This window comes from Chrysemys picta, chromosome 23, assembly GCF_011386835.1.
Source record: "Chrysemys picta bellii isolate R12L10 chromosome 23, ASM1138683v2, whole genome shotgun sequence".
In the NCBI taxonomy this organism is placed as follows: Eukaryota; Metazoa; Chordata; order Testudines; family Emydidae; genus Chrysemys; species Chrysemys picta.
In genome coordinates, this window is record NC_088813.1 from 17,661,928 (window position 1) to 17,680,158 (window position 18,231).

The 18,231-nt window shown below is 48.4% G+C and overlaps 1 protein-coding gene across 2 annotated transcripts in view; it reads right to left on the reverse strand.

The window, feature by feature from the left end:
* Positions 1-364: 364 nt before the first annotated feature.
* The window catches only part of STK40 (serine/threonine kinase 40), a 39,923-nt gene continuing 22,056 nt past the window's right edge, over positions 365-18,231 (reverse strand). For both annotated transcript variants that reach the window (XM_008167109.4, XM_024104219.3), the window contains exons 7-12: positions 17,090-17,142; positions 10,194-10,309; positions 6,021-6,165; positions 5,477-5,596; positions 4,666-4,750; positions 365-3,318 (exon numbers count right to left, since the gene is read on the reverse strand). In XM_008167109.4, the coding sequence (XP_008165331.2) occupies positions 3,100-3,318; positions 4,666-4,750; positions 5,477-5,596; positions 6,021-6,165; positions 10,194-10,309; positions 17,090-17,142 (738 nt within the window). In that variant the 3' untranslated portion in view covers positions 365-3,099. The remainder of the gene's footprint in view (positions 3,319-4,665; positions 4,751-5,476; positions 5,597-6,020; positions 6,166-10,193; positions 10,310-17,089; positions 17,143-18,231) is intronic.

Genomic DNA, 18,231 nt, shown 5'->3' on the forward strand with positions numbered 1-18,231 from the left:
GGGGATTTGCCATCCTGCAGCTGGGTGAACTCAGTCCGGCATGTCAGAGTAACGCCAGCGCAGGCTCTGGCTTTGAGTGACCTCTAGTGCTTCACCCCATGCACTGCAAGCCCTACACTGGGGGCTGTCCCTCGGGCAGGACCAAAGCAGGAACAAGAGACCCCACTAGTCCCAGCAGGAAGATGAGGGAGGGGTTAGGGATTCTCAGGTGGGCTAGTCCTGCTCACCCCCAGCTCCTTGGGAGGCTGAGTAGAGTCACCATCTTTCCCCACTCAGGCTGCTCAGCGTAGGGCCAAGCGGTCACCCCCCCCGACACACCCACACACACACCCCCACACCACACTGGGCCACGTGACGCCAGTTCTACATTATGAAATTTTATTGCTGACATGCAGGAAGAGTTTTGATGTAGTACAAAAATATGTCTTTATACAAATTTTTTTTTTTTCCATTTTTTACACTAGGATCCTTGTCTACAGCATGTCATATGTCTAATCTACTGAAACCAACCCCAGCAGCTCTCAAACCCGCCCCGGGCACTGCCATCTTTTTCCAGTTTCTTTACTATAAACATGTGATCATTCACTGGTGATTAGTCATTTGCAGGAATACTCAGTATTATACAACTTTGCAGAGTCCCCAGAATATTGCTTTAACTTTGGGAAAAAAACAAAACACGAACAAGTAGCGAGCTAGACCGGGGGGGCGGATGGGGGACGGCGGGGGGGACTGGAGGTGCAACAATCCACACAGCGCTCCTGGGCTCCAGCCTGCCGTGAGAACTGTGGAGGGGAAGAGGAACTGGCAAGAATGGGCCGTCAGGCTGTTGCCCTGAGGCGGTGTGCAGTGCCCAGGTCTCAGAAAGCCCTTCCCGCACGGTGCAGGGCAAGCCCGCAGGGAGGCCTGCCTGGCAGAGCTGTTACGTGGTGGTTGGCTGATATTTTTGAGCAGCCAATGGCAAGGGGCTCCGCATGCCAGCTCTCACGCTGACGGCACTGAAGGGTAGTGGTGCCACACCCGTACGTAGCATCTTTGAACAAAATAAATAAGAGACTAATACGACTTCAAGCTACTGGCTCATCCCGGCGAGCTTGGCGAGGCTGTTCTAGTCCCTGTTAGTGTTCATGAGGAACTTCCTGCACACCGTGAATCTGCTTCAGGGAGTTCGGAGGCAGAACATAATGCCCAAAGCTTACAATTAACATTCCCGCCAAGGAATTTCAGTTCAGCCCCCCAGTGCATCAACAGGCAGAATCCACTGACAGAGGGCTGTAGATTTAAATACAACTGGGAACAGGCTAAGACATCTCCAGCCTTTAGGCAAGAGACGGCAACAAGCTACAAATAAATCCCACGACTCAGGCCATGCTTGCGCTCACTCACGTACTGGGGGAACGAAAAAGCAGGTGCTGGGGACTGCACGGGCTGCGGCCCCTCACTGGATACCCAGTGACACGGGGGCTCAGCCAGCGAGCACCTGTTCCAGGTACTTGGCTGATGTTGCTACTTCTCAGCACAAACCCCTGTATCTAGTGAGAAGTACTTTTGATTTGGCAACCCTGAGCCCAACCTGTGGCCAGCACAATTCCCATCTCCGTGCCAGGGTCCAGGGATTGCCAGCTTCTCGCATCTGTTATTCCAGCATTTCCTCGCACCTGCCCAGCCAGCTCCCAGCTATCCACACTACTGCTTTTTTATATAGCTCCCCTGAAATCAGGTGGTTTCTTTGGTTACCACAACTAAGAGAGACCATTACATTAAAGCTTATTCGCGTGAGTGCTGTGGGGCTCCAAGCTACGGCTGGGAACAGTGTGTGGTCAGGTCTAGGGGAAAAGCAAAACTGGCTTCTGGGTTAATCAGACGCCTGGATCAGGCAGCGTAGGCCATGGGATCTCTCTGGTGAGAACAGTTCTCTGGCAAGACCGGCATCCAGTTCACAAAATGAGGCTCTGAAATGATCTATCCTGTTCTCAACACAGCCCAATGCTTATTTAATGGCATTTGGTGGTGGAAGCTGGGATGTCCCTGTCCACGCTAATTCCCAATGGCCAGACCAGAGGAACAGCACCAGATTCACATGGCAGGACTGGGAGGGCAAGATAAACTAGAGAGCACATACGGTAGAGGCTTTAGCCAACCCCTCCCTCTAATTCGACACAGATTATTCTGGGGAACTTTTTCACATTATAACTCATATTATCTGTGTACCAGGATGAACGGTGAAAATGCTAACAGAATTAATGCAAATTTACTGCACCTTAGATAAGCTACTGAAAAACAGGATCAATCATATATTCTTGAGAGGCTAAAAGAATCCATGAGGGGGAGTCAGGGCCAAGACGGGCTAAATGGGGTTCTGCAAAACCTCTGAATAAGCCTGGAAAGACTTTATAATAGAGCTTTGTAATGCTGGCCTGAAATGGTCATTGGCATCTCCCCCTGGTCCCACTGCTCAGGAAACAGGCTTCATTTCTTAGCTGTCTAAGGTAACCAGGATGTTAATGTTCGTATGATGCTTATTAAAGGCCAAAAGTGCTGTTACGGAGACACCAGCCAGGATTAGACAAAATATATCCAACCCAGGTGTTGTGTTAAAAATAGAACGAAGGTTTCATGCAGATAAGGGGTGGGAGGTTTCAAGAAATTGTTACTTTCATGAAACCCAGATAAAATTAAGCTTATTCAAACCATATGGAGCAAATGCTACCAGCCAACTCTCCATACTGCACTCAGCCACATATCGATTTCACCCTTGGTAATCGTCTCCCTTCCCAGAGGTTTTGCTCCATCCAGAGAACAGCACAGTTAAAAAGACAGAGGTAGATTAAAAAGTCATGATTAAAAGCAGATTAGTCATCCAGGCTTGGATTTAAAAATCGGAGATTCCAAAAGATGCCAAGAGTTTGCTGCTTCCAAAACTACCTTTCTCAAAAGTCTTCTCCCTCCAACAGAGCGAGCATGAGGCGTGTCCCTTAACAGAGCTTGAAGGAGCTGCTACATTAATCTCTATCACAGGGCACAGGTATTGCTGTCGAGCTGTAGTAGCAACGTGAAAGGCAGACTGCAGGATGGTGCTTGTGCTGTTGGATGTGTGGGAAGCTATTTCCGAAGGTATCGCTGGGCCAGGATGGCAGCATCCAAAGGGTTCATGGGCTGGGCATCATGCCCCAGGCGTCGCACGGGCGGGATGTTCCCAAACTGCCGCTTCTGCAGGAAGCTCTTCGCCTCGTGCAGCGTGTTCTTCTCCTCAGCCAGGAGCAGCTGCTGCCTCATGTAGTTCTCAAACTCGTACTGCGAGCACTCTTCGGTCACCTTCGCCTGCAGACAACACAAAGTGAGTCAGCGCTGTGGGAGTGCCAGTCCCGTGGCAAAGCACGCTTGTGCACAGCCAGTTGGTGTGAGCCCCTGAGGCCTAACAGCCAAGAACTCATTAGTCTTGGCACACTCAGCGCATTGATGGGCCTTTGCCAATACCCATCTTAGATAGTCCTGAGCTACCGATAAAGCAGCGAACGAGTTCACCTAACCAAAGCATGCAGGCCTCTGGGCAGCCTGTCTACTAACACAGACACGTGTAGGGTTCCCATGCAGTCACCACCAGGGAAAAGTAGGAATGGGGCAATCATGAGCTGTCCCTTGGCCCCTGCCCACTCAGAATGGGCAAAGGGTGGGCATCTCGCCCCAGAGCTGCCAACTACACTTGATCTGGGAATCTGACCACGAGGTGAGTGGGCCAAGAGGCAGCCACTTTCCCCCAGGCTGGGAACACAGCCCGGGCTGCTCAGTGTGGAGCAGTACCAAGGCTCTAAGAGGTGCGCTGGCGCAGCAAGGTCACCAGCCATCACTTCCCACACAAATGCACTGGCAAAGAGCACAGGATGTTTATTCACGCTGCAGAATACGCGAGAGGTGCAGAGGCCGTGCTGCTACCACTTCCTGGTTCTCCCCGCAGCGACGCTGCAACTCTGGGGACCGCATTTACACATGGGAAATTCAAGCCCAATTGTTGAACAGAAAAGCTAAGAGACCAATATAGCGTGTGTGAGCTGAGCTAGCTGGTGCTGCCAGATGCTTCCTCTGCAAAGCTCCACTGCCACTGCCCTGTTGGAAGGCATCGACAGCTATTCCGTAGAGCACGGGGAGTCAATTATTTGTTGCCAGGGTCCAAATTTCTTGGTCAAGGTATAGTCAAGGTCCAAACTCCAGAGAAAAAAATAATAGAAAATAATGATAATGAGTAAATAAAAAAATTCAGGGGCCGTTCAAAAGCATCTGGCGGTCTGGATTTGGCCCACAGTATGACTGACTACCCCGACCTAGGGTCACTGTTACCGATGGAGACCTGAGAGCTCACGCCACCTTCTGCACTGTGATTCCAGCAGCGCTCCCCTCCCTGTCTAGGGGAGGTGCTGTGGAGGGCAGGGGTCCTCCTGACAAGACGACACAAGGGAAGTGAAGGGACAAGAAAAAGTGGGAGTTGAGGAGAAAGGCAACTGAAGGGGAAGCGTGCTGAGGCCTGGGGGAAAGGAGCTGGCTGTCAGAGCAGGGACAAATTCTCATATGTGCCCACTCGGCAGGACAGCTGGTTATCTGCCCACCACAACCAAAGCCTCCCTATATCTCAACACCGTGTGAAATAAGCTGACCGCCACGCTGCCTTCTTACCTCTTGGGGGGTTTCTGGGTTAGTCACCTGGTCATCAATATCAGGCACCACTTGCAAAGGGCCACTTAGTGAGGACATGGACTGCCTGGGGTGTGGAGAACACAGTGCATTAGCAATTTATGGCACAGACACTAGTGTCACTAAACACACAGACAGGGTACGTCCCACCTGCCACGCAGCACCTGTGTGCTCACTGCAGCTCCAGCTAACCAGGTGTGTCTAGGGTGGGCATCTGTCTCGATGCCTCGCACACTACGCAACGGAAGACGCTACTTCACACTCTTGGTTTTCGCCAGTGCTCTAAGCAGGATGTGGCACTCTTACTGCCTTGTTTAGGCAGAAATGAAAATAGCCCGTGTTCCAGAAATTGCTGAGTTTGCTGCTGACTCACCGGGTGCCCACTCTAGCGCCAGGCTTGGGGCATTCTGCAGCAGAGACTGCACTGCACAGCTGGGGGGGGAGGGGGGGCGGGGAGAACAAGGAACTGTTGCTGGAATGGGCCCTTGGCTAGGGGCTGAGACAGAAGAGCTTCCTCTTGCTCAGTACGTGCACAGTTCTGGAGTCAGATTGATCCTTAAATGGCATCCCTGTGCCCCCCCACGATTAAATGCTCTAATTTAGAACAGAAACATCTACCCTGTGCCCTTTTCAGGGCTCATGCCTGGTTTTACTTAGTTGGACTTCATATCACTGGTTACAACCCGTGGGCCGCCCAAGTCTCAATAGCAATATATTCCTGTTGCACAAGCGAGGTACGCCTGACCCCCAGGAAGCACAAACTCCCCATCCTCCTGAAGCTGGAAGCACTCACCACGATGCTATGATGGAGCTGAGGGATTCCAGTACTTCGGAGGCCGTGAGACGCTGCTGCGGATCCAACACCAGCAGTTTTCGGATCAAACACACAGTGTTTTCAGAAACCCGCCCATCTCTGCCAGAGAAAGGTGCCGTCAGAGCAAGACAAAGGCCACGACGGTTACTCAGCTCAGAGATTGCTGGATGTGGGAGGACTAGCCAGGGGCTGGTGTGGGGCAGGGGACGGGAGAGCAGGACAGCACATGCAGCGCAAGGGCCGTGCTCGGATTCACTAGAGCTCAAAATTAACTACTGGGTTTGATTTCCTTCGGTTCGATTTCCATGTTTCCTTGTTCAAGCTGGGGGCAGCAGTGCTAGGGCCTGGCTCACATTTAGAACAAGGTGCCAGAGCACAGCTCCTGCATCCTTGTAGGGCACTATATGCTGGAACGCTTGCACCCAGCGCCACTGACGCCCAGGGCCTTTCGGTAGCTGGAGCTCCCACAGCCACTGTTCCGCATGCACTAGGGGCTGGGCGTGCCGGGGGCTGGGTCACTCACTCAGGGATGGTGTACTCGGCAGCCTTGATTTTGCGGAAGAGCTCCTGAGGTATGCTGTCATAGAAAGGAAACTGGCCGTACAGCATGGTGAAGAGCACCACGCCCAGTGCCCACATATCGCTGGGTTTCCCACGATACGGCCGACCTGGAGAGAGGAAGGGACAAAAGCAGGTCACGCGATGCTGCGACCTCGGGCTCTTATTCAGTATGGCGCAGCACAGGAACCGTCTCCCAAGCAAGTTCTTCTTTCGGCATTAGATCAGCATGATTATAACCCTTTGGCTCCTGAGCTAGCCAGCCACCTTTCGAAGGAGTCTCCATTAAGACAGTGCATGCAGTGTGCACGTGAACTCCCCTCTGCGGGACGCACACTGATGGGTAAGAAGTCAAGCTGTTCTCTAGCTGAAGCCTTCCCCTGTCTGAGGGGAAAAGTTATTTACCACAGGACCTTGAGATTACATTAAATGTGCAAGTTCTCATGGCCTGACACCATGCAGCACTTCACAGGGGCTTGGGATGTGGCCTATCCTGCTCTCTGAAGATGCAGGTTCATATTCTGGTAGTGCTCCCGCAGCCCTTCCTTTGTCCAGAAGCAGATAGAATGAGCATCTTGAACCCATCTGGGGTTCCTCTAAAGTCCTGTCTCTTCTACATCCTCACCAGGGATGCCCTGAGGGCATTTCTTTTGTTCCCCAACCCCACTGCCATGCACTGATGATCAGTGTCCACCACACTAGGTGCTGCACGTATTGGGCAAAGTACTCCTAGGTGTGTATTGCTCCAACTCCAGTTCATTAGGTTCAGAGGAATTTCATTGTTGGCAAGAGTGAAACGACAGAAGACTAAAGATCTCTGCAATGAGAAGCATGGGGGGGGACTGGGAAAAGAACCTGGAAAAATATCCACCTCAGGTTAGCCCCAATCTGAAAGCTACCACCATACAGCCCCTATCGCCTGGCTGTATAGGACACATCACCATTCATGTGGAGGTGCAGACTCCCAAGCTGGTCACACATGATGCACCCAACTGAGCTGACATGACTCAGCCCTTAGGCGAGATCTGAAATAGATGGTTGCTGAAGTCTGACATTAAGAGGCACAGCTCAGAGAACCTCTCCCCCATGCCTCAGCATCCCGGGAGCCCTCCACTGCAGCCCCCATGGCACTCTGGAATCCGCTAGAGCAGGGGTCGGCAACCTTTCAGAAGTGCTGTGCCGAGTCTTCATTTATTCACTCTAATTTAAGGTTTCACGTGCCAGTAATACATTTTAACGTTTTTAGAAGGTCTCTTTCTATAAGTCTATAATATAGAACTAAACTATTGTTGTATGTAAAGTAAATAAGGTTTTTAAAATGTTTAAGAAGCTTCATTTAAAATTAAATTAAAATGCAGAGCCCCCCGGACCGGTGGCCAGGACCCGGGCAGTGAGTGTCACTGAAAATCAGCTGGCGGGCCGCCTTCGGCCCGTGTGCTCTAGGCTGCCTACCCCTGCGCTAGAGGGAATTGCTGCTTTAGAATCCCTGCAGTCAGTCACCTCATCAATCACGCACAGAAGAGCTTGCAGGAGCTCCTGTTGCTGTACCACAGCACAGGATTAAGGGAACGACTTCCTCTGAGTCACCAGTGAGTCACCACTGCAGCATTTGGTATCGGTACTAATTATTCTTTGCTTTGTGCAGCTCAAGAGGCACCTCACCCTCCTCCTTCCTTGCCGACTTCTGCAGTGACACTGGGTCAGCCATGACATTCAGCCCATCTCTTAGCAGGAGACAGCTCCTTCGAGAGCCCTAAAACAAGGAGTAATGATCCCTGCTGCTTTAGCTCCCCCTCACCCCAGAATATTAGACATGCAGACAGAAGGAGGCTCCACCACACCAAGAACAGTCTCTTAGAAACTAAATGAACATCTAGTTTGGAAGGAAAATCTGATGGCCTTGGGTCTCATCTGCTGCCAGGTTCAGAGGATACTGTGGCCACGGACTGAGTGGTTCCCGAGCTGCATTCTTACTGCAGGCTCCAGCCTGAGGCTCCCGGGGGTGCAGGGTTACACACAGACTCTTCCCTTTCACAGGACTGGCTCGGAAGGTGCTCATGCCAGAGGGATCCATCCCAGAACCACAGGCTTTTGCCTGGGAAGGTCTGCCATCAGTGCTGCAGCTGTGGGCTGTCCCAATATACAAGGCTCTATCCTGCAAGGCCCTTAGCAGCCTCTACTCCAGGGAAGTCAATGTGACTGGAGGGTGCCCAGAACCTTGCAGGGCTGGGCCCACAGATGTGTCATGCCCAAATTTGGCAACAAGGGAGATTTTAGAAGAGCAAAGAAATGCTCCCAGTAGCACTACGCAGCCATGAGTGGCAAGGTCAGGCAGGGCCCGGGCCCAGGCCAGATTACTGCAGAACCCCACCGATGAGTAAGGAGAAGCCCCAGCAAAGCAGGAGGGCTGGAGACAGCAGCAGGGAGTTCCAAGCAACCTCTGTCACAAAGAGCAGCCAATTTTGCTCAGACTGCCCCAGTGCCCTGAAATGTACTTAACTCACTCCACTCACTTGGCCACAGGAGCTCACAATACCTCGAGAAGCAGGCGAGATACTTACAGGCCTGCAGAGCTCTCAGCAGGTTCTGGCCTGCGAGTTTCTCTGCACAGAGGCCCTGGGCGTTTGCTGGCTTAGGACAGATACTGGGTAACATGGACCTATGGGGCTTTGCTTTCTGGAGGCTCACTCGGTTCCTCTGTATCAGGCATTGAGGGGAGAGGATAAGATGAACAAAATTAAAAATCCTGCCCACCTTCCTACCTCCCCCCCTCCGCCCCAAATCTTTGTACTCGCCCCAATTGAGTCAAGAAGCAGCCAGGCATTGCTGCAGCTAGCCACTACATTCTAGTGCAAAGCTCCATGGCAAATGATGTCCCTGGATTACAGCTGACCAAACAATGAAGGGCTCACTTCTCACATGCTGACCTGCTACAATGCTACAGATGTCGCATAAGATAATGACAGGGCCTTAAAACAGGTCCTGGAAGGAAGCAGATCAAATGCCCCAGAGATTTTCAGAAGCCTGCTGTATCTCAGGGCCAAGGCCCGGAAACGTGCAGTGAGGCACCCATGGGAAGCAGACACTCCAGGGTGAACTACCTCACGGCTGTTGCTGATCTGTCTCTGCCCCTGCCCCGGCAGGATGAAGCCAGGGAGAAGAGACTCGAGCCTTGCGGGCAGGACTAAGAGGTGCCTGCTGATAGACAGAACAGCCTGTCTCTGCAGGTTTTGCTGCCTCCGGGAACATAAAAAGCCATTTTTATTGATACTTTAAGAGGGGTCCAACAGAGTCCACAGACCAAGGGAAGTCTCCTAGCAGAAAAAGGCAGAATCCAAACACACAGAAGTCAAGCTCTCTCAAGGTAGTTGTCAAACACCAGCTTGGGCCAGGCCTTGAACCAGCCAGGGCCGACTCGGAAGCAACACCGAACATCACAGCTCACTAAGCCCCGTTCTCTCCAGGCACAAACAGCTCAGCTGTAGTAGCACAGACTTGGGATTCTAGCTTGACACCCTGCTATGTGCCAGGTCCCCTAAACGCTTTAAAGCCGCAGGTCACTAGTGCAGTCACTGCCTAGTCAAACACAACCACCACCTACTACTTCGCTATTGCAGATTCAGCGGCCGGGACGTTGGCCATGGGATCTTTAATTTCCACCAAGGCAGCACCCAGAGACTAAGCAAAAGGGAGCTGTGTAACATCAGACAGCACAGCCAGGGGCAAGTGCTACACTCCTGAGGTATCAGCACTGACTGAGCCCTGGTTCTTGTGTGGGATGTGCTAAGCTGCACAGATCCCTCGCGGGACAGAATTAAGACAGAGCCCAAGAGCTTGTCTACACATGGACTTCGCCAGGATTCCTGACCAACTCCACGTGTGGACATGCTGATTTCAGAGTCAGAGAGCATTGTTCCGGTGTAGCTTAATCCAAGAATTACAAACACTCTTCCCTTCCCCTCCCCACCTGGCTAGTTCTAATATCGGGGTGTAAGAGGATCTTAGGAGGCATGTTACATCTGGGAACAAGACTAGACAGAGTTCTCTTCCAGTAACAAGAGCAGCATACAAATAAAACAAAGCTGACTACATGCGCAGGGCTGTGAACTCCCGCTGAGGAAGGAAGGGGATCGCCTACCACTGAGAACGTCTGGGCTGATGTACGCGGGGCTCCCTCGCTGATCCTTCAGCAGGTCGTCTTCGCTCACTAGGTGCTTTCCAAGACAGAAGTTTGTTATGGTTATTCGGTGAGTCCTGGGGAGGATTACAAGGCATTAATGAGCAAGGAGAGCCAGGTCAGGAGCCAGACAGCGTGAACCAAGGGAATTAACACGAAGGCAGAAACAACTATACTTCTTTGCAGGAAGCCAATAAAACACCAAGCAAAGGCTAGCTTTACATTGGCAGCCGTCGTTATAAACCCAGCCCATTCTGAGGGAGAGGCATTCTAAATATGCTAAAATAGGACTTGGCATCGTATTTGCAAGGGGTAAAGTGCCAAGCTGGACCTCTGCGTTGGGCTTTAAAATCTCTACCACCTCTTGTGAGCACCAAGAAATGGCTGCTTTTTCATTTGAGAAGTTGACCCTCTCCCCCCGCCCCCAATCTTTCCACAGACCCATCTTCAAACAAGTACTCCACTGCAGCAGTGTTTCACAGCACACAACCAGGCTTTCCTGGATACTCTTTACATGGATGTACCCAGTGTGCAGACAATGGTTAATCAATAACTAGGAGTTTCTTTATGGATAACTGTTTCTAGGTAAAGAGGATAAAAACTTTAGATATACACACACGTTTCACACCAAAATACCCTTGTTTCTACAGGATTCCTGATCTGATTTAAGAAATTCTTGGAGTTAAGCTCATTATGAAATTAATTACCTCCATGTTACTTTCAGTCACTTGAACAATCTAAGAATCTTAACATAAAACTCAAAGAATGGAGGCCAAAGCCACTGTCTAGAAGATGACATTATTATACTCTGGGAAAGTATTTCTAATGTAGTGCTGGCAGGTGTGGATTAAGTCAGTCAAAATTATCCATGAAATATTAGAAGAATCAAAAATCAAGTATGGGTTGGCAATGGAGAGAGTTTCCCCATAATTTTTATTTAAGAAACAAGACTGATGTTCAAGAGACTCCCATTAGACTACTGTCAAGAGATTAAAAGTGGAATGTCAAGAGACACGCTGTGGAAGGATAGCAGATCCAAGCTTTGCTAGCGATGTAAAAGGCTCAGTGTTTAGATTAACAGACACGAAGACGTTCAGAGTTGCTTGGCTTTCTTGAGGCACTGAAATCTGATCTGATTTGCAAATGTAGAATCAAGCTGCTGCACTGGCTACTTTGGGGGTGGCCTGAGCTAGCCAGAGGTTTTCATGCTGGGATCGGTTTTCCAGGTGACAACGGCTGCAGTATTTTCATTAGCCTAGGAACGTGATGTCTGTGGTTTGGATTTTATAAAGCGACAGTCAGCCAACTCCACCACTGCAGCCAACAGAGAAAACATGGGTTTTTACAACAGGCATGTCTGGCGCCGAAAGAACATTTCTGATCAGCCCAAATCATTGGCCCTCTCCACAGCAAGCTATTCAAAAGCTTACCTCCCTGCCCCTTTTCAACGACTCGTTGTAGACGATCCAGTGAGTTTCTCTCTCTTCAGTTAATGGCATTCTAGCCATAAAACTCGTTATTTTAGACAAGAGTAAACCTAGCATATATTTGGTAAAACTGTTCTTTATACCCAAGCATCTTGGTGTCACTTCAAATGCCTTTCCCGTCTCGCTAGTAAGGGATGCATGTGCACAGACGGTTTGGTGCCCCCCCCCCCCGGCATGTGATGTTTGTAGCAAGGACCCTTAGGGAAGTCTCATTTTGCCTCTTTCCCGCAACCAAAGGAGTTAAACAGAAAGCTTATCCTGCAGCTGTGATCGTTAAACACAATACAGGGAAAGCAGCTCCTTGCACTGAAAGCCACCAACTCTTGCAGGGGAACCACAGCATTCAGTCGGGGCAGGTAAAGACTTTTCTGTTTGTCTTCAAATAGGAACTGGGAGCTGAGTATACACAGCCAGCATGTATCTAGAGATTCTGCGTGGGAGCAGAAAGGTGGTATTGGGGGAGTTGAGCATAAGACTTTAGATTCCCACAGCTTCTCTCTGATCACATCACCCAACAAGAAAACCAGACAGCCCCAAATCCCCATCCAATGAATCAGATGAGCCGCAGGGCGAGATGGTTAAGAAATGTGCACTCTTGGCCTCTAGCTCAAGGTACAACAGTAGAAGAAATGTGCAAGTGCAGCCCGTGTCATTCCTGAAACTGCTGGATACAGAGCTTCCATCTAATAATCAGCAGGGCAGTAACACACTGACTGCCCAAGCCCCACAGCCCCAACATGAACTACTGAGAATGTGACCACTATTTCCACCCCAAATCAGAGCTTTAGAAATCTGAAGCTGGATAAAAGACATTAATTCTCGACACTTCTGGAAAGTAACTCCAAGGCGTGATGCAGGAGCCATGGATGGCCAAACACATATGAAGCTCTAAGAAGAACATTCCACATGTGGACATTGGAGGCAAGATAGGGACAATACACTAGCAAGGCAACACAAGATGACTACCACAATACTTCACAAAGCTAATGGAAGCACACGCAGAAGTGATGCTCAACAAGTGCCCATTTCCCTGACAAGTTTGGATACAAGTGAGTGTCTGAGATGCGCCACAGCTTGAATGCTGACCATGATATAGACTATGCAGATGAACTATTGCACGACAGTGCTGCCACGAGGTAACAAGAGAAGAGAAGTGGAATAGAAACAGTAGTGTAATCTGAATCACGTGGAAACACGTTCCCCTGGCATCTTGCCAATTCTGGTGAAAGTTGTGACTGGGATTAAGCTATTTTAAAACACTAACACTAAAATCTTAACTCTAAAAGTTACTGTGAAATTCACGTCAGCTTAGTAAAGTGGGAACTCAACTTAGATGGCCATTTTACTTTAAACGTGAATTTTAAACACTGAACTGATTAGTTCAACATTCAGCGAGGTATTTTAAGTAATGGAGCTCACGTTCTGGGAAGATATGCATGGCTAAAAATGAGGAGAGACTAAGAGTGGAAAGAACATGAATGTTTCTCCAAGTTAGTGTATGTTTTGATAGGAATAGCCTAACACTGACGCACAAAGGGAAACCCTAGGGTTTGCTACACAGAATGTGATATACAACTTCTTTGGGCCTAATGAGCACGACTAACTCTTCTCAAAGTGCAAACTTTATTTTCACTATATTAAAAGGCTTGAGAAGTCACCAGCTAAGTTTGTCTTGTTAAGACAAGACTAGATTTTTGGGACAAAAAGAAAGGCCAACAAGGCCGACTGTACGTCGGAATAAAGCCACACGCTGTGTTGGATAATACTATAGGATTGCAGCATTCAGAACTGAGCCACTGGTTACTCAATTAAAGTCCAGTTTTGAATGAGTGTCAGAAAACAGGATTAACTCAAAAGATCCTCCACTTTTTTTTGGCAGACTTTAAGCTTTACTTGGGTTACTGAGACACTGGTGACCAGCTCTTACAATTTAACTGCAGAGAAATGATGGCTTTATTCCCACAAGGCAGTCAATCCCATTCCAACAGGACTGGGAGAGAGAAATAAACGGAGATTTGCATCAGCGCCGTTTGGTTTCAATGAGTCACACTTCAGTTATGAGCCTTCTGGCTGATGGTCTGTTTTTTTCTTTTCTAGGAACTTGGGTTGCACCTCCCACCCATAAAAAAAGAAGAGAAGCTGTGCCAACCTCCCTGGAACAGGAGAGTTCACTTTCTCCAGAGAAGGGGAATGTATCTGGGTGTTTGAATATTTTAGGCTGGGCAGCCCCCTGTTTTTATTTTCCAAACACAACTTAAGGACCAGATCCTGCCCTCTGAGGTATGCACACCACCCGCACTAGAGTTGGTGCACAATGGCTCCAAGATAGAAAATTCTGCTGTTTGGCCAGTGGAAGAGAAATTGAAAGCCTGACTGAAATAAATTATCAGAAGTAATTAACTCCTGGCTCATTTCCACAAAAACAAGGGCCCCTTTCCGCCTTCTTTACACCCACCCAATCCCACTGTCTTCAATGGGGCAGCTCAGGTGCAACTGAGGGCAGAATCAAGTCCCAGAGTTTAAGCAACTTCAAACCAGTTGTGAAAGAAGCAGCAGCAAAATACAATTGAAGCTGGAAAGGGAGTCAGCACAACACCAGAATGAAAGCAGGAAACAGGCTAGGAGCACCCATCTTGCAAGGAAAAATAAGAAAGCACAAACAGGTGTCTGGTGTCAAATACAACTTGGGGAGAGACAGAAGGGTCAGCTTAGCCGGTGAGAACTGGCTGAACATAGATTTTAAAAGGACCACTCAGAAGGCTCCTGGATTGAATATAGAGGGTGGTGCTAGTGAGAAGTGTGACCATGTAAATATGGGACCAATTTACAACTTACTAACATGTCTAGCTCTCTACACATCTTGGGATCTGACTGCACTTTACTGACTACACTTTTACTCCCATTAGCCCTGCAGAACCAATAGGGTTCTAGTCTGCCTTGTGCACCCGAATGGTCAGATAAATCCCAGCTACAGAATCTTTGTTACTAGCGATGAGGTAAGAGGCAATAAAGGTGGATTTTCAGACCGAGGCAGAATATGGTGTCAGCAGTTACCAAAACATCGTCTGATCTGTAAACCGAGCAAGTTTTTTTCCCCTGTAAGTCAGACGATAAAAACCTGCAAAGTAAATGTAGAACTGACTACAGATAACTGTTCTTTAAGGGGGATCTTGCATTAATGCAGTGCTTTTTATATCCTGCTGCAGCCTAGACCCGCACTAATCTATAATTATGAGTGGATCTTATAAAGCTAGTTTGATCTGAGCTATATACAACATGAATAATCCCAGGAGAGGTACAGTTTAGCATCCAAACATCCCAACTCCCACAAAAACCCAGGTGCTTTAGACTTGTCAAACCATCATATCTTTTCTATGCTTACTTGCATTTTGTCTTTACTAGTAAAACCCCAGAACGACAGACAATAACTACTAGCTTACAGGTAAAACCAGCACCTGTTCCCTTCTCTCTTCAATGTCCTACCGAGATAAGATCCATTTCCCAATCCAGTCCCTACCCACTCTCCAGCCTGCAGAAAGGAAGCTGTTTAGAGTCAGAGCTTAAGGCCAGAAGACTGATGTGATAGTCTGGCCTCCTGTCTAGCACAGGGCACCACCACCACCCGCACACTTACGTTCTCCTTGCTATAGACTTTTTCTTTCATAGATTTGTAGAGTTTAAGGCCAGAAAAGACATGATGATCATCTAGTCTGACCTGGTCTTATCGCTGGCCATAGGTTATTGAAAGGTTTTATCCTGCCTTCTATAAAGCATGAAAATAACCCTTAATTGTTTGGCAGTAAGAATGAGATTTTCATGGACTTTGCTCCGGAAGCCTCAGAATTCGTATTAGAGGCTGATTACCCGTTTGAATTTAGCAGTCAGTTAAGCTTTGCTCAAATTGCGCAGCGTAGAAGGGATTAACATTAGAAACTGAAAACTAATCGGCAATAACTCTGCCATGTGTATTAGCAGCCTTCTATGGAACAGCTAAGAATGGAAATTTCAGGCTCAAATCCATCTAGAATTAGGGTATGAAATTCAATCTGGATTATTTGTTTACAAAGTCAAATTAGACAATTTTTGTTCCCCTCGCCTCTCACAAATCATACTCCAAAGGCACTGCCATCAAGATGCAACTGATGGACAGGGACCTGTAACGTAATAATTTAGGAACACTGTATGTGACCTGGTTAGAGAGATTAAGTTATTGTAGCTTGGTTACTCTCCTGTCTGAATGCATGGATCTAGTTTAACAGGGGGCTGTGGGAAAAGCAAGCAGGAAAACAACAACTAGCTACAAATAATCAGCCCCCCAGTAAGGGTTAAGGGGCAAAATTACAGGACAATGGCCTACTTCCAGGCCTAAGTGACACAGCTCTTTCTGCCAATGCTGGGAACTAAGAAATCAAAAAAGACACCGAAAAGCCTCTCTCAGGAGAGGAGGTGGGACCAATTGCCAAGCGCTGTTCCTGGTAATAACAAAGACAGGTCCTGCAAGAGCTGTGGGAGTGTCAGGGAAGTTGGGGAACGGGGAACTCTGAGGAAGGCAGGCAGGCATACCTATGGATTGGTTACTGTTTTCAGATATTTTCTTTTATATGCTTTTGTTCTAAACAAACACTACTTTGCTTTAAGAAGGCTGTTTGATCATTGCTCCCAGAGGGCACTGATCTGTTGAGGTAATCACAGGTGATCTGAGGACGGTGGCCCAAGGGGTTTGGACTGAGAGTGGGAGAATAGTGAGATTCCATGTGGAGAGGGAACAGCCCAAGACCTGAGAGAAATACACTTGAACAGACCAGGAAGGGTAAAAGCTGCAGTTTGCCTATCATCATCACAACTCCCAGGCTCGGAGCACGTGCCACAAGCAGGATCCGGGCACAGGGGTAATGCTCAGTTCTTACACAGGGACTTTCATCTGCAAATCTCAAAGCATGTGACAAACATTAAATCTCAACGTTGCCAATTGGTGTCATCCACATTATACAGATGGGCAAACCGAGGCACTGCTCAGTAGCAGAGCTGAGACCAGAACCCAAGACTCTGCGTGCCTGACGTCTAGACCACAGGGTAACGGCTTGGTGTGGGCAGTGGAAGTACATCTGGGGGAGGGGAAAGAGACTGGGATTGGTTGGGCTCTGCTCACTTTTGGGGGACCACTAAGAACAGAATTTTGGCAGGGGAGGGGACAACAGACAAAAGATTAAACTGTTCCTTCCCCCCTCACCATCTCTGGAATAGCAGCTATGTGTGAACTTAATGATCTGCACCCCTCTGTAGCCCATGAAGGAGATGTCTGCTAGAAAGGAAATCCCTTAAGGAAGCACCAAAAAACAGATGCAAAAAGAAGCCCTCGGAAGGACTTACCTTTTGTTTAGCACCATGTTTCCTAGTTTCAAGTCTCTGTGCACAATATTTTTCTGTAAGACAGATTCCATATTAGATCAGATGATATCATATGAACACAAGCATCCTTAGAATGAGTTCAGTTCTGGCCCCAGCACTCAGAGGATACAAAGCACTAATCCTATTTTAGAGACTGCATCATCCTCCGACTAGAAGAATATTAGAGGCAAATGCTCACACTCTTAGCCTGTTGAATTTGTTATTGTGATATACAATCCAAGAGCTATTCCAGCACACAAGCTGCCCATGGAAGGTAAAGCCTACAATGTAGAGATATAGCTGGATCAGTCTACATTCAGAATAGCAACATAAGTGTCTGCAAACATTGCTGAGGCCCAGTTTGGTATTTTTCAGTTGGTTCTGGGGGTAAACAGCTGTAAAGAAGGCTGTCTATACCCAAATAATATAACCATAACAGTCAGATGTTGAGGGCCCTTCATCTAATGAGCTTGGTGACACCCCCATGAAATTCAAAGTGTTAATTTGCCACTGAGGGTGTATCCAGTGCTCTTGCACTACTCTGTCTGCTTCATTCTTGTTGCCCGGTTCAAAACTGCAGTGTAAGAATCCTGCTAACTCAGGTCTGCTGCAGGCTGCCCAGTCCCGGCAATGCCCCTTTCGACTGAGAAATTCTTCTGAACGTGCATGTTTATTAGCTCACTGGCAAGGCTCTGCTAAGGGAGGCCGGATGTCACTTTTTACAGCCTAACAAGTCAGAAACCTCAGTGGAATCTATTTTTATAGCACAGTAATTTCCAGTTCATTGATCTCAAACTAGCAGCACAGGGTTTTTATCTCACTTATGATTTATATTGCTTCCATGGGAAATGCTTTGGAGTGGATCCTGGATTTGATCAGCCTCAAACCCAGAAAGTTTCTTTTTGTTGAGGTTAATAGTTTTGCTGTTCACCTGATTTACATCTAATCCAACTGCTCTCTCTCCTCAGCCAGCAACTGTTGTGCCATCAATAAACAGCAGGGGAAGAGAGGTGATGCTCTGGTATGGCTCAGAATACCGAGGCTTGCGTAGAGCTTAATGTTTGAAAAGGATTGTGTTATTGGAAAAGAGCTGAGACAGCCATCCTTTGTAATCCTTCAGTTGC